This window comes from Lissotriton vulgaris, chromosome 2_1, assembly GCF_964263255.1.
Source record: "Lissotriton vulgaris chromosome 2_1, aLisVul1.2, whole genome shotgun sequence".
Classification (NCBI taxonomy): domain Eukaryota; kingdom Metazoa; phylum Chordata; class Amphibia; order Caudata; family Salamandridae; genus Lissotriton; species Lissotriton vulgaris.
In genome coordinates, this window is record NC_141687.1 from 1,866,490,656 (window position 1) to 1,866,513,251 (window position 22,596).

A 22,596-nucleotide genomic window follows, 5' to 3' on the forward strand; every position below is an offset into this window, starting at 1 on the left:
AGGCGCCAACCTCACATATCTCTCCCCCAAAGCATAGAACAACCACCCTCACCAAATCAGTCATCCCATAGCTTCTGGAGTTATGCAAGAAGTTGAAGACCTAACTCTTCAATTATCCTCACCATATGACAGCTGCCTACGTACCTGCAATGCACTTGGATACCCTTGTGGGTAATTAGCCCAAAGGTGAAAGGGTGGGTTGAGGAGTGAAAAGATTGATGAATAAATGGAATGTCAATGAATTGCTGTAATAATAAAGGATGGGGTGAAGGATCAAAAAAGGATAAATACAAGGGTCGGACGATTAATGGACAGAGAGGAGGGTGTACAGGTGAGGAGATCTACTCTGGAGAGTGTCAGGGTTACTTGCTTCAAGCAGTCAGTGCCATTAAAGGTTTGGTTCAAAGTGGAGGAATTTTTATTTTCTGGCTACTCCCTAGATCCTGTCTGTACTCCTAGTAATTTTGGAACAAATAACGAGTGAGTAATTGTAGATGAACTGTGGAGACCATCAAACACTCTGATACTACACGGGTAATACAGGGCGCTAGAGAACGGATAGCCCACTTTCATTCTGTGCAGATGATTGGTCAGGAAAGATTGGATGACTTTTCTGTGTATTTCGATATAAATACAAACACCAAAAGGTGGGCTGTTAGTATTCATTGGTCCACTACATCGAATGCTGTAGCACATTGCAAAGACAAGGACATTGTGCCACACATGTATCACACCTGGAGCAGGGATTACCCTATTCTTACATCTAGTTCGAAGATGAACTGCTCCGGGTTCAGCAGCCTTTCAAGTCTTAATGCTGGTTGTCAGTGTGGCACTAAAAGAAGATGCTTTATGAGATTACTGCTCAGTTCAGTTTGAAGCCAAGAGAGTAATAACAGAGCACATGCTTTGTGTATATATAGGTTTGTATTTGGAAAACACATGGAAGGAAATTAGAGGTACACCTGGTACAACTCTAACAACAAAAAGAGTGAGTTTGCACTGGAAGCTTCGAAAAAACCAAGGGCGTTGGTTAGCAAGTCCTTCTTTGGCACCCTTTCAAGAGAAACAGTGGCCACATATGGCCTCTGATGTGAGTGCATTGTAAAGAATACCACAGGTGCATAAATAAATGATGACAAATTACCAGGACAACCATTATGCGGGTTATAGGTACCGGGTTATAAGAGCTTGTGGGGTTAGGGCCCACCAATAATGTATCTTATGAGCCCACGATTAAGTTAAGCTGGGGTTGTTCAGGTTGTTTACTGGCAAGACCTGCATGTGTTTAGTTCCAGAAAAACAAGGCAATAAATGAAGCGATGAGCTTATCTAAAAGGAACAGGTCGGAGATTCATATAAGCCAGCAATTCTAGGTCAGCTGTCAATTTCAAGACCCTATAGCACAGAAACTTTACATTTGTTTTTACTTTTTGAAAACTGCCCTTATTAAATACAGCAAGCTTACCTTGCATATTTAATTGGTGCAATTTTCAGTAGGGCATATGGTCAACTACATCTCAATATGTGGAAAACATGTACGTGACCCGCAAAAGGTAAATAACTTTTTAGTGATCTTTTCACATTTCCATTTGGGATAATATGTAGTTCAGTATTGTTTTCTACAGTCCTAACACATTCAGGTGAGCTTTTCAGGGAACTGGAAAAAAAAACATAACATGATCAAAAACCTTTGAGGTCTCAGTATGTGGCTTATATGTGGAAATATGCACTGTAAAGCAAAAGTTACTTACCTTTGGTAACAATATATCTAGAAACATTAGTAGTGATAGAATCCTTACCTTAAAACTACCCCCAGGTGTTAGACTGGATCCAGAAAGTTTTTCGTCAGCAGTACCCTTGCGCGTCAGTAGGCGTGACGTCAGTTCTGTACATTAGTTTTCGCACCAGGAACGCAGAGCCTTGCAAGATACTGACCACTGGTGCCATGATACTAGGGCCCTGAAAAGGATTACCTTAACCCTAGAAATCAGTTCGGAGAACGGGGAGGATGGGTGGGGCGGTAAGGAATCTATCACTACTAATGTTTCTTACAGATATATTGTTACAGAAGGTAAGTAACTCGTGCATCTGAAAGAAACACGTAGAGATAGATTCCTTACCTTAGAATAGATACCCCAGCAATACCAACCCGGGTGGTGGGTCTGCGAACCAAGATCACACCAGAAAGTCCCGGAGAACAGAACGGCCAAAGAAGCCGTCTCTCCGGACTTGCTTGTCCAGGCACTAATGCTTGGTAAACATGTGCAGAGATGCCCATGTAGCTGCCTGACAAATGTCCTGCAAGGGAACGCCGCATCCCGGAGCAGTAGTGGCCGCCATCGCCCTGATAGAATGGGCGCGCAACCCCACTGGAGGCTCCTTTTTAGCCAAGGAGTAGCAAGCCTTTATGCACAGAACAACCCACCGAGAGATGGTCCGTTTGTGCACAGCCCAACCTTTCTTGGCGCCCACGTAGCCAACAAAGAGCTGGTCATCATTCCGGAGCTATTATGTGCGACTCAGATAGAAAGAGAGCGCACGTTTTGGGTCCAGGTGTTGGAGCATCTCTCCCTCTTTTGAGGGATGCGGAGGCGGAAAGAAGGTGGGCAAAGTAATGGTCTGCTGCAGAAAGGAAGGACGAGTCCTCAGAACAACTTTGTCCAGATGGACAGAGAGAAAAGGCGGTTTAGAAGAAAGAGCCTGGAGCTCACTCACTCTTCTGGAAGAGGTGATGGCAACTAGGAAAGCAGTCTTTAGAGTCAGGAGACGAAGAAGGCAATTATGAAGTGGCTCAAAGGGTGCGCACATCAGAAAGGTAAGAACTAGATTCAAGTCCCACTGAGGCATCACGAAAGGAACAAGAGGAAATATGTGCGTGATGGCTTTCAAGACTCTATTTACAACAGAGGGCTTGAAAAGGGGAGGCTGATCTGGAAGCCTTAGAAAGGCGGACATGGCCGAGAGATAACCCTTGAAAGTGCCCAGAGCAGAGCCCTGCTGGGCCAAAGAGAGAAGAAAAAGAAGGACCTCTGAAAGAGGGGCAGAAAGGGGATCCACGGCCTTTGCTGTGCACCATGCCACAAACGTATTCCACCTACAGGCGTATACCGTCGTTTTTGTGGAGGGACGTCTGGCTGCCAGAATAATATTAAAGACTTCGGGAGGCAGGTCGAAAGACGTCAACTGCCGCCGCTCAATCTTCAGGAAAGGAGGTGGAGACTGGACAGGTTCGGGTGGAGGACCGTTCCCTGCTGCTGCGATAGAAGATCCTCCAGAAGAGGCAGATGGATAGGGGGATCGATGCTCATACGGACTATCTTGGGATACCATACTCTCCGGAGCCACAAGGATGACTTGGGCCCGGTCGTGCCTGATCTTCTTCAGCAATCTGGGCAGAAGTGGTATAGGTGGAAAGGGGTACAACAGACCGCAACTCCACTCACGACGAAAAGCGTCGCTGAGCGAGTGCTGCTTTGGAAATTCCAATGCTCAGAACTGATGACATTGCGCGTTCTCTTCGGGGGCGAACAGATCTAACCAAGGCTCTCCCCATTGCTGAAAAAAACCTTGCGCCAAGTCCGAGTTCAGACCCATTCGTGATCCAACATGCACTGACGGTCCGCCCTGGCGTTCTGAGAACCTGCCAGGTGTTGAACCACCAAGGACATGCACTGATGTTCCAACCAAGCACAGAGACGCAGAGCCTCTTGGCATAGGGTCCACAACCCCACCCGCCCTGTTTGCTGCAGTACCGCATGCCAGTGGTATTGTCCGTGAACACCTGCACTACACTTCCCTGGACAGAGCGAAAGAATGCCTTCAGTGCCAGTCGGATCGCCCGAAGCTCCAACAGGTTGATGTGGATCTGAGACTCCGCCGGAGACCAGAGGCCTCTGATCTCCGCCTCTCCCATGTTGCCGCCCCATCTCAGAAGGGACGTGTCTGTCACAACTGCATGCTCCGGTTAGGGAAGGGAGAGGGATCTGCCATTGACCCAATCGGGATTCATGAGCCACCACTGCAATTGCCATGCATTGCCCTCCGAGACCTGGATGCGATCGGACAGGTTGCCCTGATGTTGTGCCCACTGAAACTTCAGGTCCCACTAAAGAGCCCGCATATGCCATCTGGCATGATCCACAAGCAGGATGCAGGAGGCCATCAAGCCCAGCAGCCGGAGGGTCATCCTGACTGAAACCCGGGGCAGAGGCTGAAAGATCGGAATCATAGCCTGAATGTCCGGGACTCGCTGTTCGGGAGGATAAACCCGAACCCGCGCCGTGCCCAGAACCGCTCCAATGAAAAGGAGCTTCTGCTAGGGAATCAGATGCGATTTCGGCACGTTGATGGAGAACCCCAGCAAATGCAGGAGGTCGGCCGTCGTCTGGAGGTGAGAGACAACTGACTGGGGCAAGCGTGCCTTCAACAGCCAATCGTCGAGATAGGGGAGGACTGAAACCCCTGATCTGCGCAGATGAGCTGCGATCACCCCCATCACTTTGGTGAACACCCGTGGGGCGCTGGTAAGGCCAAAGGGGAGCATGGTGAACTGAAAATGCTTGTGGCCTACCGCGGTAGCGTCTGTGGGCAGGCAGAATGGGGACATGAAAATAGGTGTCCTGCAAGTCCAACGCCACCATCCAGTCTTGTGGGTCTAGGGCAGACAAGACCTGAGCCAGCGTGAGCATCTTCAACTTCTTCCGGAGGACGCAATTGACATTCCGAAAGTCTAAGATAGGACGCAGGCCCTCTTTGTCCTTCTTTGAACCAGAAAGTAGTGGGAATAACAACCATGACCTACTTATGGCGTCGGAAAGCGCTTGATTGCCCCCTTGGCCAAGAGGGCCACAACTTCCTGCTGGAGAAGAGCCAAGTGTTCCCCAACATGCGGTGGTACTGAGGTGGCATAGCTGGAGGGGTTACCTCGTAGGGGAGGGAGTAGCCCCTTCAGAGAGTTTGCAGCACCCACTTGTCCGAAGTGATGTTGCGCCAGTGGTGGAGATGAACCCGACTGATTTGCATATGGCCATGTCTGAACTGGGGTGGCGGAGTGAGCTAAAGAATTGTGATGGATCAAACCCAGATCAGTAGACTGGGGGTGAGTGTTTGATTTGCTCAAATGCTCCGTCCATCATCTCCTTTGGTATCGCTTTGTTCGCCCTAAGTTGGCAGGGTATGCTCAGAAGTGACTCCCTTGCTCACTTTGCCACTGGATTCAAGATAGCCTGGCTGATGAGGATTATGAACCCGAAACCAGTCCCAGGATGCTTGTTTCCGGTCCAGGGATGACATGACTTGGCAGTTCGGGCTGGACTGTTCCCATGAGGCACAGGGTCAGACTGATTTGCATATGGCCATGTCTGAACTGGGGTGGCGGAGTGAGCTAAAGAATTGTGATGGATCAAACCCAGATCAGTGAACTGGGGGTGAGTGTTTGATTTGCTCAAACGCTCCGTCCATCATCCCCTTTGGTATTGAGTGGTGGAGATGATGGCATATTCGTCCACCCACTGGCATCTGATGGGCCTGAAAAGTCGGACTAGGAAGGCTTTGAAGTCGATGCTGCCGGGGTGGAGGTCCACTGGACCGCCCGCTGGCCCCTTGAACCGCCTCGACGGTTCCCACGTCCGTGGCCACGCAGAGGATGTTGCTTCTGTGATCTGTGGCTTTGCGAACGCTGTGGGCGCCCCTTCCTGGGCCACGAAAGGAGCAAAAAGCAGAAGGCGGAGGAGGCCGAGCGCCGACAGGCCCAAGGACTTGGCCGGAGCCTGGGAATCCTTGAAGCGCTCCAACGCACTGTGTGTCTTGTTTTCAAAAAGGCGGATGCAAACAAAGGGCATGTCCATCAAGGTGTTCTGGACATCCCCCGAGAAGCCAGTTGTCCTCAACGAGGCATGGCGCAGAAGCGCCGCCGTCGTGGAAATCGACCTGCCCAGTGAGTCAGCGGTATCCAGCCCACAACATATGGTGAATTTGCTGCATCTCTCCCGGACATGATCGCTTGGGAGAGAACTGCCTGGGCTTCCTCCGGGCATTTGGGCAGCACCTGCGCAACCGTGTCCCACAGAGAGTGGGTATGACGGCCCAAGAGGCATGCAGTGTTCACTGACCGCAGCCCTCAGCTGGTAGATGAAAACAGTTTCTTGCCAAACTGAACGAGCTTCTTGGATTCCCTATCCGGAGGTGCAGTAGAGAACGCGCTTTGGGATGTTGAGGCTTGGACCACCAAGCTCTCGGGGTTGGATGTTGGATGAGGAAGAGGGGGTCGACCGGAGCTTGGCGATGACGTTGGGCCATGTTTCTATCCACAAGAGCCCCTGTGTTGGGCCTAGACCAAGTGAACAAAAGAACGCCTGTCAGTGCTTCATTAAACGGCAGCAAGGGCTCCGAAGAGGTAGCCGCCAGTTGGAGCACTTCTGTCAGGAGGTTTGTCCTGACGGCCACTGTAGGGAATTTGAGGTGGAGAGCCTCGGCTGCCCTACGCAACACCACTGTGTAACTGGTTCCCTCCTCCGTAGCCACGGTAGGAGGAGACAGCATGCCAGGGTCAGGCGAGGTGTCAAGACCACTGGCCTCCCCCAAAAACCTCTGCCCAGTCCTGATCATAAGCACAGTCCTGTGCTAGGGGGTCCTCAGACCCCTCCCAGTCCTTCCCTTCCTCCGAAGTCTGTGGAACAGGCTCAAAATAAGGAGGACGGACATAGGGCATGAAAGTCCCCATCGGCGTCGGTACCGGCATCGAGCGACGCTTATCTGGTGCCGTGTCCGGGTTAGGGCTGAAGCTGGGGACAACGTCGTCTGGAGGAGGGGATGATGTTGGAAGCGGTGCCGTTGGAGGTGTCACAAGATCAACTGACGTAGATCGGGGTGCGATCCCGGATCCCTGGGGGGCCTGCAATGCCGAGCGGACAGCGACACCGGGGCTGGAGCTGCCGGAGATGGTGAGGCAGGACCCCCCGTTAGGCCCGCAGGGCCCATAGTCGCACCTGCGGGGCCAGACGGCCCAAAGAGTCGGGCCATAGCCGCAAGAAGCACTTTCACCTTGGCAGGCGTCGTCCCAACACCCGGGAAGGGGGGTAGACTGGAGGCGACGTCGCAGGTTCCGTCGGAGCTGCGGGGTCGCACCACCCGCACCCTCAGCCGTGACGGGCGAGGGGAAGTCGAAGAGCGACGATGCTTCTTCAACTTCTTCTTGGACTGCTTTGACTTATCTGATCCAGAGTCAGAAGACTTAGGTCCAGAGGAGTGGTGATGACGACTCCGTGACCGGTCCCTGGCCCTTCCACAGGACCGGGACCTTGAGAGGCGCGGAGCTGACTGCCGGGCTTCAAGCAACTTTCTGTCCCATGGCCCGGCAGTCGGGGCACGACTTGGGGTCGTGGCCCCAGGAAGTAGGGATACACGCAGCGGGGGTCCGTCACCGACTATGACAGTCCCCACAGTTCTTGAAATCGGGCATCCCTACGACACCAGGAGTCGATCGACTCGAAAAGATGATGTAAAAAGGCCTCGAAAAAGTCAGTCAAAAATTGACTGGGGTAATTGCTCTTCCAGGATCTGCGCTTGCTGGTGCGGAAAAAGACAGCACTGACGTCAGCACGCGTGGGCGCGTCCAAGAAGCACCGACGACGTCATCACGGCGCCAATGACGCACGCGAAGCTGCACGACGATGCTTACCGACGCACAGGGGTACTGCTGACGAAAAACGTTCCGGATCCAGTCTGATGCCGGGGGGTAATTGAAAGGTAAGCAATCCATCACTACGTGTTTCTTTGAGATCCATATTTACATGCATATATTATGCACAATACGACCCTTTTGCCTCTGCCGTGTCTGCAAAGCATGGTATTATTGTGTTGTGACAGCTGTTCCTACAATGAAGGGACATCAGTGCATATGGTCTGTGTTAATTAATCTGCAATCTACACCTCTTGGACTTGCCCACATCTTTCAGAGTTCAAAGCAGCATCGCCCCACTGAACAAAAGGAAAACTAAAATGATAATAACTATTGTTCTTATCATTTTAGTTTTCCTTGCAGTCAGTGACTCTCGGGCGGCGCGTGTGGGGCTGGGCACAGCATGGGCGAGGAGGGCTTTGAACTCCTTAAGTGGGCATGACTGCAGGAAGATGAAGAGGGAGAAGATTTTTTTTTTTTTTTTTTTTTTAGAGTTTTCCATAGCACGAAAAAAAACCAAATCTGATATCAGAACGCTTTTGTTACAGAACACATTCATTTTTGTTAGGCACAAGTAGATCAAGTGATTTGCCTAGAATCACAAGATGTTGAGCATCGTTGTCGAGACTCAAACCCGGTTCCCCAGCTTCGAAGTTGACCGCTCTAGTCGTAAGGCGACATCCTCTCCCCAACGGCGCCAAAATCTGTGCATTTTTGGAATTCCCGAGGGATCTGAAGGGGCCGACGCTCGGGCATATATTGTCAAACTACTGCATAAAGCTTTCCCAGATCTCTCTGATTGGGATTGGGACTCCCAAGTACAGAGAGCTCACAGATTGCCCATGTTCACTAAAAACAAGGATAGTAGATATCCAAGGCCCATCTTGATCTACCTGGGGAATTTTTTACTGAGACAAGCAATATCCATCAAGGCTAGACCGAATACTCCAGTGACAGTAGATAATACCACGTTTTTCACGAAGTCCGACTTGAGCAAGGCCACAATGGACAAGCGATGGGAACTGAGAAAATTGATAGATCCTTTGAAATCGAAGGGGGTGGTGGTCTATCTACAAGAACCTGCTAGGCTTAAAATCATAAAGTCAGGCCACACCCGCATTTTTAATGATTTCAAAGAGGCCGAACAATTTCTCGCATCATTAACAAACGATCGCTAATAATACCAGAAGTATTGTACTTTATTACTTAGGAGATTCGATTAGTTGTTTTGCTTCCTTTTCTCCTCTATCTATGTTAATTTGATACTACTATATGAAATAATTTGTTTTCATTTTTTTGCTCTCTACTCCGATAATACGATACTTAAGTATGTATGAATGAATGCGGAGGGGGAGGATCCTGGGAGGGTCCACACTGTCTCGCTGCCCATTCAGCGGCAACAGAAGATAGGGTTAGACTTCCGGGTAGGTACAGCGTGGGAGGAGGGACACAGGCTTAGACCTAGGGGTGGTGGTGGGAGGGGAGGGGAGTCAATTAAAAAGAATATCACAGGCAGGAACGATTCATGCTACAAATTTATAATTTCAGAGGGGGTATATATGTTACTAGAAGCGGTTATTCCGAACATTTTTGACTTAAGAAATGTGTCAAGTTAATTGCCTTGCATGGAACGTATCAGGGTTAAATAATAGGAGTAAAAGACAGCTTGTATTCGAAGAGTTAAGGATGTATAACCCTCACTTGGCACTGCTAAACGAAACACATATAAGATATCGAGATAGGAAAATGCTGGTGCAAGGGGGGTATGAGTTGATAGCTAGTACATCTTTAAATACCTCGATACGTGGGGTAGCTATACTAAAGAAAAAACATTCAAGGTTGAGGTTAATAGGGTGGCATCTGATAAAGCGGGTAGATGGGTCATCGCTCAAATCACGTTATCAGCTGTTAAGTACACCATATGTGCAGTATATGGGTCCAATCATGATGATGCTGCAGTCTTTGATCGTTTAAATATAGAACTACTAGGGTGGGAGGGAGAGATACTAATCATGGGGGATTTCAACTGTGTTATAAACTATGCAATAGATACAACTAAGAGTACCCCTTCGCAGCGAATGTGTAAGACTAGAGCATCCATTTTAGAGCTGGCCCATATACATAAATTAAAAGATATCTGGAGACAGCTACACCCTACACTGTCGGGATACACTTACCATTCTATACCTCATAAAATGTATTCCCGTATAGATATGGCCTGGGCAACGAGTCAAATTACTAATGGCTGTAAAATGGAGATCTGCCCAAAGGGAACGTCGGACCATAACCCTATAATGGTAATTTTTAAGGTACTCTCTCCCAAGAAAGTACCCAGGCTTTTTTCTTTACCCAGACACCTCTTATCTGATAACAAGTTCATTTCTTTACTGAAAGCTCACATTAAGGAATTTTTAGAGTTTAACACTGATTCAACTAAGATAACTACAGTTTGGGATTGTTGTAAGGCCAGTATTAGAGGATTTGCACAGCAATATATTATCCAGCAGAATTTTAATCAGAAAGCAGAGACTCAGTGCTTAATCTCAGGAATTAGAGGGTTAGAAGAACACCTGGCCGAGATTGCTAGAAAGGAAAGCGCAGTAGCCCCTAACAATTTAAATAAAGACAGACTTGAACTTAAAATAAATACGCTGCGCTGCGAGACTAAAAAATTCTTAAGAGATAAAGTCACTGCTAAACTACACAAATATAAAATTACACAGTATGAAAGTGGCGACAGAATAGGAAAAATACTTGCTTATAAAATAGCCGATGAACGAGCCACTTCTCTAATTAAGAGTATAAAAGGAATAGATGGTACTATTTATACTCAACCCGATAAGATACTGCAACAATTTGCTGATTACTATACTAAGCTGTATACCCCCGAGAATGTGCCTTCAACTGACTTGGTGGAGAACTATATAAGAAATAACTGGCAATCGGAGAATGATCCGAATTGTATGGAAGAGTTAGAAAAAGATTTTACTGAAGAAGAATTAAAATTAGCTATTTTTTCCCTTCCATCTGGAAAGGCTGCCGGAGAAGACACCCTTCCTATTGAAATTTATAAATTATGCTGGGAAGAGCTCGTGCCTATACTTTGTTTAGTTATTAATCAGATTGCTACAGAAGAAGGGGCCCCGTCATCTTGGAACACCGCCAAAATTATATTTTTTTTTAAAAAGAATAAAAATCCCACGGAATGTGGATCTTATCGCCCAATTTCTTTGATCAATGCGGATGCCAAGCTCTTTGCCAAATTTTTAGCTTTGAGACTGTCCCCCATTATGCCGAGAATGGTTAGCAAACATCAGCATGGTTTCGTATCAGGCAGAGATACGACGCAGCATGCAAATACGGCCATCACAGTGCTTGACATGGCCGCAACTAACTCCACCCCACTCGGTATTATACTACTTGATGCTGAAAAAGCATTTGACCGAGTGGGGTGGGACTACCTGTGGTCAGTTTTGAAAGCAATGGGGTTTAAAAGTAAGTTTATTACCAAGATAAAAGCACTTTATTATTTACCTAATGCATTAATTGGATACGACTGCCTACTTTCTACTAAATTCCCCATTAGAAGAGGAACTCGGCAGGGTTGCCCTTTATCACCCCTTTTATTTGCCCTCTCTATGGAACCCTTTATCAATGCCATACAGCTTCAAATTATGATAAAACCATTTACATTCGGGGCAAACTCTCTTAAAATAACAGCATACGCCGATGATTTGGCAATTTATACAAACGACGTGACTGAATCCATGTTAGGTATAGTTAAAGAGGCAGAAGCCTTTGGAAAAGTTTCAGGTTATGAGCTAAACCTAGATAAAACACAAATAATAGCTAATTACAAACCGACAATACCTGTGGTAGGAGTAAGTTATTCTGCTACTTACCTAGGCATTAAGCTAACATCCAATATAAGGGAAATTAAATACTGAACTATGATGCTTTATTAAAAGAAACTGAGGCCCTCCTTAAAAAATGGCATAAGGTACCTTTAAATCTTATCGGGAGAATCAACCTTATTAAAATGAATATCTTGCCAAAATGTTTATACTTATTCAGATGTATACCGTTGAAAATAAACACAGTCTTTTTCAGAAAACTAGATGGTATATTGGGCAGCTTCATTTGGGGCTATAAAAAGAACCGAAGAGCACTTTCCTCTCTGAAACTCCCGTTTATAAAAGGAGGGCTTAATTTCCCAGATTTCCGATCGTATTATATCGCATCATTTTTGGGGCGGATACAGAGCTTATTTAATTCCAATAATCCATACTTCTTTCATCAATTTATGCTGGGCCAGAATGCTTGCAGTTTTTGGCTAGAAGTAATGATCCAAATTACTTCAAAAGAGTGAGGTTTAAGACTGCAAAGGACATAATTAACATCTGGAGGATACTTATGAATCAGAATAAGCTATCATTTTATCACACACTCTTAAGTCTTTGGAACAACCCAGGCTTACCTAGTATTTTTTCTGATTCTGGGTGTAAAATATGGGAGAGTCAAGGTATATCAAAACTTGGGGATCTTTACGGTTCCTCAGGCTTTTTGGAGTTTGAAACATTAAGGTTATTGTACAAACTACCAGAGCATACTTACTTTAAATATACACAAATTTGTGATTTTTTTGTAAGAAAATTAAAAATGAAAGATTCTGGATTCGAATTTTTGGCAATGTTTGTACAAGGGAGAGGAAAATCAAATAGTAACCATTAGTGAGGGATACAAATGCCTTACTGAAAATAAACCAGACGAGTGTCCAAAAATAGCAGAGAAATGGGCCCTTTGCTTTCCAACAGGTATCACTTCGAATGAAATATCTTACTCCTTAAAGAAAATTGATACGCTGGTTCACTCTTCAAGCTTAAAACTGCAAGCATACAAAACAATCTGCCAACTTTACTACACTCCTCTGCAAATAAGCAAATGGTCCTTGAATAATGGTTCTAACAATCGAACCAAATGCCCCAAATGTCATTTACAAGCGGCAGATCTAGAACACATGTTTGCTCTATGCCCTGCGCTAGCTTCATTTTGGAATAGTATAGGGAAGATATTGAGATTGAAATTGCTAATTGATGCACCTTTAACATCCGAAATGATACTGCTAAGTATACAGACTAACCCTACACCTTTTCAAGATTTAATTTTTATTGTGCTGGCATGTGCAAGGTTATTTTTGGCCAGAGCTTGGATAGCTGATCAAGCACCTAATGTGAATGAATGATGGTGCTTGGTTAAAGAGATACATCATATGGAGCTATCTTTAGCTAGGAAAAGAGGAGTGAAAGCAATGATTAAAGTAAAGAGAATATGGGGAGGCGTGTTTTATATACCCGACACTAACTAACTTGATTTGAAGTCGTGCTTAACTCAAATTCAGATAAGATTGTATTTATTTTTGTAAACCCTTTTTTTTACAATTATTTTTCATTTGTCTGTCTGAGAATTGACTATTACTTACTAGCAATGGTAAACTGCTTTTTGTAATAATCTTTAAAGACATTGGAAATTATGTACAACAAAATTTTGATTGTTCTGTTTAATTCTGCCTGTGATATCCATTAATAAAAAGGATTAAAACAAAAAAAAAAGACATCCTCTCCCCAAGAATGGAGGCGAGGCGGCGGGCGGCCCTTTGTGGTAAGTGTTTTTTTTTTATCTTCATTCCCCTCCCCCTTCTCCCCGCCCCACCACCTGAAATGGGTAGATGCAGCTACTGGTTCAAAGAAAGGCAGCTTGGGAACCAGCACCTGTTTGTGCTACACACAATGAATAGTGTTAATTCTTGGTTCTTGTGCCAGCAAAGGGGAGGTGGGTGGTTATTGTTCATTTCTGTGTCCATGGAGCTTAAAGCAAGTGACTGAAATCATCCTGTGGGGCAACGCACGGCATCTTGCCTCATTGAAACTGCTCATATGACTTCAACCGCACCAAGGACTTTTAAGTGGGATGAAAAAACTGGGGATGGGCAGGCACTAAAAGGGGCATGGACAATTTTTTTCAAGAGTGTGGATTAAATAAATAGATTAAATATATAAACTAAAAATCTCCACTTCCCATCGTGTGTGTCACATAGTATTTTGCTGTTTATCTGTGCTTTCTGTTATTGCATCCAGCTATATAACTTAACAGTCAACATACAACTAACACAAGCCAGGACAATTGGCTTTGTCAATAGTTCTTAACTGCATAAGATTAAAGAGCAACAACAATTTTTTTGTTGTGAATGATATTGAAAAGGTTTCAATTCTGAAATTATGTGACTAAATTAAACATTACTGAGGCCTTTGGAAGATATAGTGGTCTTCAGAGTGTCTCAAACACTCATTCTTCCCTTCATACCATATTTATCTGCAGTCTACGTTTGACTTTTGTGTCCTTGTTTTCTTCACATCTTTATTTTGCGCTTCTCACACTTCAACTCTTTCCCCCTTGAGCACAGACTTGTCACTCACCACTGTATGTACTTCCTCTCATGTCCTTCTCTTCACCACCCCTTTCAGATAAGACTATTTCATTTCACACCTTGCTTTTCTAAAACAGCTTTTCTGGCAAAACACGAGCATCACACAGGTCTGGCCAGCAAACAGGCCCTCTCCCCTTTATGAACTCCCTAGCATCTCATTCACTTCACCACCTCTTGCACACACAACACATTCACTGGCTTCTAAGAAATGCATTTTCTTTTACTCACGCTGTGTCAATATTTTGACCATTGCTTATCTCGTTCACACACATCTGCATAGAATCACAGCTGCAACTGGCATACGTGGCCTCTGCAGAGAGGCCGAGGATCGGGTGTCCATGTATTGTGAACTCTTTTTGGACACAGTGACAGCCAAGTGAGAAACTCTCACTTTTTTATCCGGCTCAACACCAGAACTCTCTATTGTGGCCCTTTATTAACACCTCCAGGCCACTCAGTTCATAGTATTCACTATACAAGAGTGATGTGCGTCACAAAACAAACTATAGATATATAACATCCAGGAAAGAACAAGCAATTTTTTATCTCTGTTTTGCTTCCATACTGCCTTCCTATTATGTAATGCAATTTCCTTCTGTTTTTACAGTGTGTATGTGAAGCGCTCTGATACCTACGGGTCAAGCTAGCACTATATAAAACTTTTAAAATAAATAAATAAGAGAAGATTAGGTTAAACATATGAAATATAAATAGAACTTAAATCATGGACTTGGCTTATCTTAACATGCTGTACATTCGCTGTTCAGAAATCGGGCAATGTGTTTTGTCTATCAAAGTTAGGATATAGCCTAATAGGCCTGTTTCAACGTTAGCTTTTAATTACTTCCGGGACTGAGACCCACAGGGACCCAGCCCACCTAAAGCCCTGATCCCACCACTAATCAGGTAAAGTAGGCTCCCATTATTACAAATATGCCAGTAAAGAAGGAAATTATTAAAATAGTCTGGGAATGTATTTTCCACATTGCCTTGCATTGAAGTGGAGGGAAAGAAGAAAGAAAACATTTGAGGTTTTAAAAAACGTGAGTCTTCTGCTTGAATCTTTGCTGCTGGCGTGTGTGATGATGAAACGCTCCCTCTTCTCAGTAGACATGGACACCACACAGAAAGACTACTAGGCTGCAACACAGTATTCACAGGCCCCAGGCATTCATGTTGGCACTGTGCAGAAAACAACTAATCCTTGTGTTTCAGTTAATGTTCCACTTCATTGAAAAGCCAGTCCTGCGGTGCACAACAGACGTGCAAGCATGCACGTCTCGCATTTGCAATTGGTGTCTGAATTGCAAACGGGGGTATTTGCTAGAAAAAAAGGAATAAACAACCTGTTGTAAAAGAGTGCTCAGATCGAAGCTGTGTCCATTTAATTTTATTACAAAAAACATACTAATAAACACATCCTCTCCAACGTCGTCCCATATTGCACTGATTAAAGAAATGCTGTCCTCTGACGAGCGACACCAGGTGACAAACCCGAGCCGTTGCAGTCTTTTCCTTCACATGGGGCAAGGTGTGCATTTTGTTTTTCTGGCAGCACAATTCAGCAGTTCATCCATTCAAAATGGAATCCTGTCATAGGCGATGCCAAGGAAAGACTCCTGCGCACTAATGGTGCAAAGTTATTGTTCACCTCAATAAATGTCCTTAATGCTTCAGAAATACGAGAAACGCTCCTTGGGAGTCAAAGGATTGGAATAAAATGTGGAGGGAATAGGGTGGGGATTGGATATGGAAGGCAACACATTTAAAAAAAAAAAACAACAACAACAAAAAACACTACACAGTAGATATATTTTCAGCAAGACCCCGGGACGATCTTTTAGCAGCAACGTTTTTTCCCTTTCTCAAAAAAAAAGTTCCTGGGAGGAGGCTACTGAAGGGAGCTCCCAGCAGTGCCTCGCTCATAGAGGTCCGATTTAGGGGCTCGGCTACCGTCTCTTCCGGATTTCCAGCCTGCCGAGTTCCTCGTAGCCCTGGTAGAAGACGTCAAACTCCCCGGCGCTCCAGCCCCTCCAGACAGCCAGGCACCAGTCCATGTTTTCTTTCACGAAGCAGCACACAACCTTGTCTTTGCCCACCACCGCTGCGTCCACCAGCCTTCTGGGGGAGGAAGACACAGCGTTATAGAATTGGGTTACAGTAGCTTTTCTAAGAAAACAGCTGGCAGATCCTGGAAACATCTGACAATATAAACGCTCTACACAAGGCTCTCTATTAAAATAATAATTTTTAAAAAACGTTGCGAGGGGGTATTTATTTCATGCAACAGAAGCGAGATTTGCGCAAGCCCCGTGTGAGGCTTTTTCATGCCTCGGGTCGCATGCTTCTGTGACGGGCTTTGTAAGAGGGTCATTTGGGGTTTGGGATGTAATTACATGCAAATCCGTGTGTGGTGCGCGCGTGAAAGGCCGCACGCAGGCCGCCAGTCGGCCTGCCCGCCCCTTCACCTTTCAAGTCTTTCTTTGCTTTCATCCACGTTATGGCAAATTTGCTTTGTGAAGTAAGAGCTCTGCGCACATATTCTTTAACGAGTTTCTTTGCCTTCCTCAAATTTACGGGGTATTTTTTATTCTCTATTAGAAATGCATTCCATTTTTCTAACCCCTCAATTAGTTACATTCTGTGAGTTTCGGGATTCTAGTATAGGAAACCAGTGGAGTAGCTAAAGCTTCTGCCTCACGGGGCTATCCCTCAGATTGCCGCCATGGCAGGTGGGGGGGGAGGGAGGGATGCTGGTAAAAAGAACTGCGAGCACTTGAGAGGTCCAAGAGACACATGGTATAGCGTCAAGGCTACACAGTAGAATACAGCAAAACCAAAGGGGATGATGGACAGAGTGTTGAACATTGCAAGCACTCACTCCCAGTCAACTGATCCGGGTTTAATCCATCACCGTTCTTTAGCCCACTCTGCCACCCCAGTTCAGACACGGCCATATGCAAATCAGTCTGACCCTGTGCCTCATGGGAACAGTCCAGCCCGAACTGCCAAACCATGTCTTCCCTGGACCGGAAACAAGCATCCTGGGACCAATATCAGATCAGTTGACTGGGGGTGTGGGCTTGCAATGTTCAACACTCCGTCCATCATCCCCTTTCGTTTTTCTATACACAGTTGAATAAACCAGCAGTACAAAGACATACAATTGATGGACTGAATGCAGAACAAATCAAAACATTCACCCCTAGTCATGAGATCTGGGTTAAATCAATCATTTGTTCGCTCACCATGCCCCCCAATTTAGACTTGATCATTTGTAAATCAAGACTGAATTCCAAATGGCTGGGTTCAAACTGGAATGGCATAGGGAGCAACAAAATGAAGGATTTAGGCCCAGATCTCTGTACTGGGGTGAATGTATGACATTGTTCTGTATTCTGATCAGTTCACCTGGCTTAACGCAGACAATAACAACCAATCGGATACTGGTACTCTGCAATTCAGTGATGCTGCATTTTTTGCACAGGTAAATCTCTGCAGCTTCACCTTACATTTCACCTGTATCCATTCAGTATTCGGATGCATCTACCAATGCTTCAATTATTTACGGTAATTGCATGACTCCCAGAGTCCTAGCACATTTTCAACATAATTTATTAAACCCCTCCAACCCGCCCTGCTAGAGCCAGGCCAACTGTATGTTATGCCTAATGGCCAGAGCTGCCCACCTTGGAGCTGGGGTACCAGGTTCGAGCCTGGTGTCTGCTCAACACTTGTGACAAATCACTTACTCTCCCCGTGCCACCCAAAAAAATGAATGTGTCCTTGTATTAGGGTGACCAACCGTCCGTAAATTTCACGGACCGTCCGTAATTGGGACCTCACGTCCGTTGTCCGTGAGGATCCCTTTTACGAACTCCTTTTGTCCGTAATTTGGGCCTTTGGGGAACAGCACTGTTCCTGTGTGAGAATCCTCTACTCCCTGATGGGCCACTTCACACTCCTCTGAGCGCAAGAGCAGCCCCATCCCGCCCATTGTCATTCTGAGTGAGGCTGATTGCCACATACAGAATGACAATCGGACAGTCTGGCTTGAAAAGCATGTGGTGGGCCTCCTCCAGCCTCGGGCATCATGGAAGCAATGTAGGAAAATGCCCACACTGCTACGAGAGAATCCAGTTCCTTAAAATAAGGTGGTGAAAGAACTTTAAAAAAGTGTTATAGCTCTTTCACAGTCCCATCATGTTAGAACTGCTGCATTTTCAATATTATATTCAAGGAAGCCATTGTTTCTGCTTTTTTATTTTATGAAACTAACAACAATTGACAAAGCCAGTAGTCCTGGCTTGTTGTAGGTGTTATTTATTATATAAATGTATGTAAATGTATTTGAGCTTATATAGCGCACAGCTACCCGCAGTGGGTTTCCCGGCGCTTGCTTAGGGAACCCGTCCTGGTATTCCCCTGTGAGATAACCCCGGCAGGGTATCCACAAGGTGAAAGCCAGGCATCCCGCCGCAGACGTAGCAGAAAACCAGTCCGCCGGCACACTATGCTAAGCACAGATTTTTAGCTTAGGTGTTTTAAGCTACGCCCTTAATTACATCAAACACCCCCTTTGGAGAGACCCCACAGTTTTGTGATCCCACTTAAAGCTCTGACAACAACATTATGCCACAGTCACCTCACCTGCTAGCACTGTGCATCAAGCATGACTTCCAAGGTTTCAGATTGACTATTTGCAGGGGCATCTTGAACCCCTCCCTTTGCTTTGTGAACCACAGCGAGGGGTGAGTTTCTGTTCTGCAGACGAAAGCTCGGCTCACAATTAATGTGAAAAGGTGGGTGAGAGAGTAAGTGAAGGGATGGGTGGATGTCTGGATGGATTGGTGAAAGGGTGAATGGATGAATGAAATAGTGAATGGACGGATGATGAGAAAAAGAATGGGTGGATGGATGAGTGAAATGATGGATGGGTGGATTGATGAATTAATAAGTGAAAGGGTGAATGGATGGACAGATGTGTGAAAGGGTGGATGTAGGGATGGATGAGTGAGTGAAGGGGAGGGTGCATGGGCAAAAGGTTGGATACATAAGTGAAGGAGTGAAAGGGTGGATGGATCAGAGAAAAGATGGATGGATGATTTAAAGGATGGATGAGTGATAGGGTCAATGGATGGATTCTTGAGTGGATGAGTAGATGGACGGTTGGGTGGATGAAAGGAAGGATGGATGGCTAAGTGAAATGGTCGATAGAGAAAGGGAGGATGGATGTGTGGATGACTGAAAGGGTGAATGTGTGGAAGGGTGAGTTACTGTGTGGATGGATGAGTATGTGAAAGGGTGGCTGGATGGGTGAAAGGGTAAATGACTGGATGGGTGAGTGAATGGATGGATGGATGGATGGGTAGAAGAGTGGATGGATGCGTGTGCGGATAGAAAGGGTGGATGGATGGATAATGATTCAATGAGTAAAAGGGTGGATGGATGGATGATTGAGTGAAATGATGGATGGAAGGATACATGCTAGATAGGTTTGCAAATGGTTGAATGTGTTTGGATCTGGATTAGCTGCATCTTGTGCTTGCTACTTTACATCTCACAATGTCTATCCGAGCAGATCTTCCCGACCATTTCTCACACCAAACATGCCTGCTCAGGAACATAAATTGTATACAAAATATTAGACTGGACAACCCAGTGCTGTAACCATATATATAGATTATTATCATATGAAATACCACAAAAAGACCTGCACAGTTGATCAAAGCTGCGTGCATACTGAAAAACCATGAAGTACACGATTGTTTCAACCTAATATAAACCTATTTTGACTAGTGCTTAAATGGTTGTCTATTTACTTACATACTATTGCGCAACCTCCTCTGATGTGTCTGTAAAATCTACCTTTTGTCCAGAAGTTTTGTCCTGAATTTTGACCTCCTATCCTGAATTTTTGTCCTGAATTTTGGCCCTTTGTCCTGAATTTTTACACCCAGCGTCCTGAATTATGGGTGAAAACGGTACGAGGAGGCAATACGGGTACTTATTTCTTTACTTTAGGCTGCCTCCTATCTAGAATCCTTGACGTATTGCATGGCAAGGATAGCGGAGGGGTGAATGCACCTGCAGCAAAGATCTGGGTGCGGCAGCCTTTAACCCTTCAGAGAAAGTTAAAAAGCAGAGTTCCGACATGGCAACAAAAACACTTATAATTTACAGTGGCAACACCCCGTAGCAATGCAGCGACACTTCTATCTAAAAAACGAACTATTTTTACTTTTGAATTTATATAGCGTGTTTGCCGACTGCAGTAACACATTTAGTCTCTTCCGCTTCCTCTTAAATCCTCTTCATTATCTGGAGCCGCTCGCAGCCTCTTCCTCACTCTGCCAATTATGACCACGGCCTCGGTATTACTACCTACTATTTTTATCACAAGATGCTCAGCAGCTTCCGGTCACAGACGTCACTCGCTGCCGGCACCCACAGCTGCCTGACACCATTCACCTGAGAGCTCTGTGCTGCTTCCTCTGTTCTGTTAGCCAATTAAACAACTGTTTGCACTTCTATGGAACTGGCTTCAAAGCCACGACCTCTTGCCTGCTTTACTCTCCACAGGCGCTGGGGCACTGCGCCCTCCAACAGCTGTGTTTTAAATAGAGCCGTGTCAACAGTGGGAGGAGACAGGCTTCCACCCCTGCGGGGAGAGAGCCAGGCCCGAGGTCTAGCACACAAAACACTTAAAGCCACGGTGCACTTTCATCTGGCTGAAGACTTCAGGACGGAAGTGTTGAAGCAGTGGAAGATTGGACGATGGGTCCTCCACTGCAAACGGGGAGCAGAAAGGAGATGATGAAGGCTGGTAGGGCTTTAAGTGGGATGAAAAAACTGGGGGGTCTCTCAAAGGGGCGTAATTAAGGGCATGGCTTAAAAACAAGTAAGCAAAAAATCTGTGCTGCTTAGCATAGTGTGCCGACCGACTTGACTTTTAATGTTTCTGTCATTGCAGCCAGATATATGATACAGCAAGTAACATATCTACAACAAGTCAGGACTATTGGCTTTGTCAATGGTTGTAAGTTACATAAGATAAATAAGCTTGTATAGAATATTGAAAAAGCTTCCACTTAAAGCCCTGTTGACACCACGACAATGTTGCTGCTCCTGAGTTTCAAAAAGAGAAGGGAAATCCAGAGAGAAAATGACTTTAAAGGATTTCCCTTCACCTACAACGCTCACCTGGCTTGAGGTCATGCCGTAACGTCTCCACTAGTGAGAAGTGAGCAGTGTGAGCACATGTCTCAAATACTTACCGGTAATTGCATTACTCTGAGGCCTACTCCCTCGCTTCCATTCTTTACGCATTGAGGCATCCCTGACTCACCAGACACCCATACCACGTGATTTATCACGCGGGGACTATAAGTAGCCCCCACCCCCCTCAAACCTCCTGTAATACCACAGAGATCGAAACCATACTAAAAGGTTGGCCTGGTTTACCAGGGAGGGAGGGAGGGATGTAAGTAATGGAAGCGAGAGAGTAGGACTCAGAGTAATGCAATTACCGGTAACTAATTGATACATTACCTCCTCGCCCCTCCCTCGCTTCCATTCCTCAAGCATTGAGATGTACAAAGCCCAACAGGACAACCAAAGAAGGTATGCAAAAACAAGCTAAACAAAAAACACAGACAACAAGGAAAACCACTACACAGGAACCATAGCGGAAAGAACCTTGTACCCAAAATCCTCAGCATGGTCAAGCTCCTGGCCAATCCAGGAACGAGAGGCAAAGGACATCGGCGAAGCCCATGTGGCAGCCCGACAAAACTCCGAAATGGAAGCCTCCGGGACATCCGCACAGGAGGCTGCCAAGGACCGAGAGGAACAACCCTGAACCCCCAAAGGAGAAAGGTACCCTGCCGCCATGTACGCCAAAGAAATCAGAGACCGAAGGCAACGACACAAGGAAGGAGCAGAAGGACACAAACCAGCGACCTGTTCCAAATAGCCCAGGAGAGCCAGCCGAACATCCAAAGAGCGAAGCCGCACCTCAGACACCGACACCGGTAAAACAAAAAAGGGAGGCAGAACCAACTCCTGATCCCTGTGGAATTGAGAATCAACCTTAGGACGAACGGAAAGGATAGGTCCCAAAACAATCCTGTACCCAAAAGTACGACAAAAAGGATTTCTGAAAGAGAGAGCGCCTAGCTCACCCAGGCGGCGAGCAGAGGAAATGGCCACCAAAAAGGACTAGAAAGACAAACGGTGCAAACCCACAGAAAGCAAGGGCTCAAAGGGAGGGGACAACAAAGCGTCCAAGACCAGAGACAGATCCCAGGTGGGAAAATGACGCAGAGGGGTAGGAAGAACAGAACCCAAACCCTTAAGAAGGTGACCAACCAACCCATCAGGAACATTGAGATAGTCCCAAGAGCACCGAAACGCCTTAAACTCAGCTCACTGT

The 22,596-nt window shown here is 45.9% G+C and overlaps 1 protein-coding gene across 1 annotated transcript in view; it reads right to left on the minus strand.

The window, feature by feature from the left end:
- Positions 1–15,536: 15,536 nt before the first annotated feature.
- The window catches only part of LRRK1 (leucine rich repeat kinase 1), a 758,414-nt gene continuing 751,354 nt past the window's right edge, over positions 15,537–22,596 (minus strand). The window contains exon 34 of the mRNA XM_086958057.1: positions 15,537–16,283. Coding sequence (XP_086814183.1) covers positions 16,112–16,283 — 172 coding nt within the window. The 3' untranslated portion in view covers positions 15,537–16,111. The remainder of the gene's footprint in view (positions 16,284–22,596) is intronic.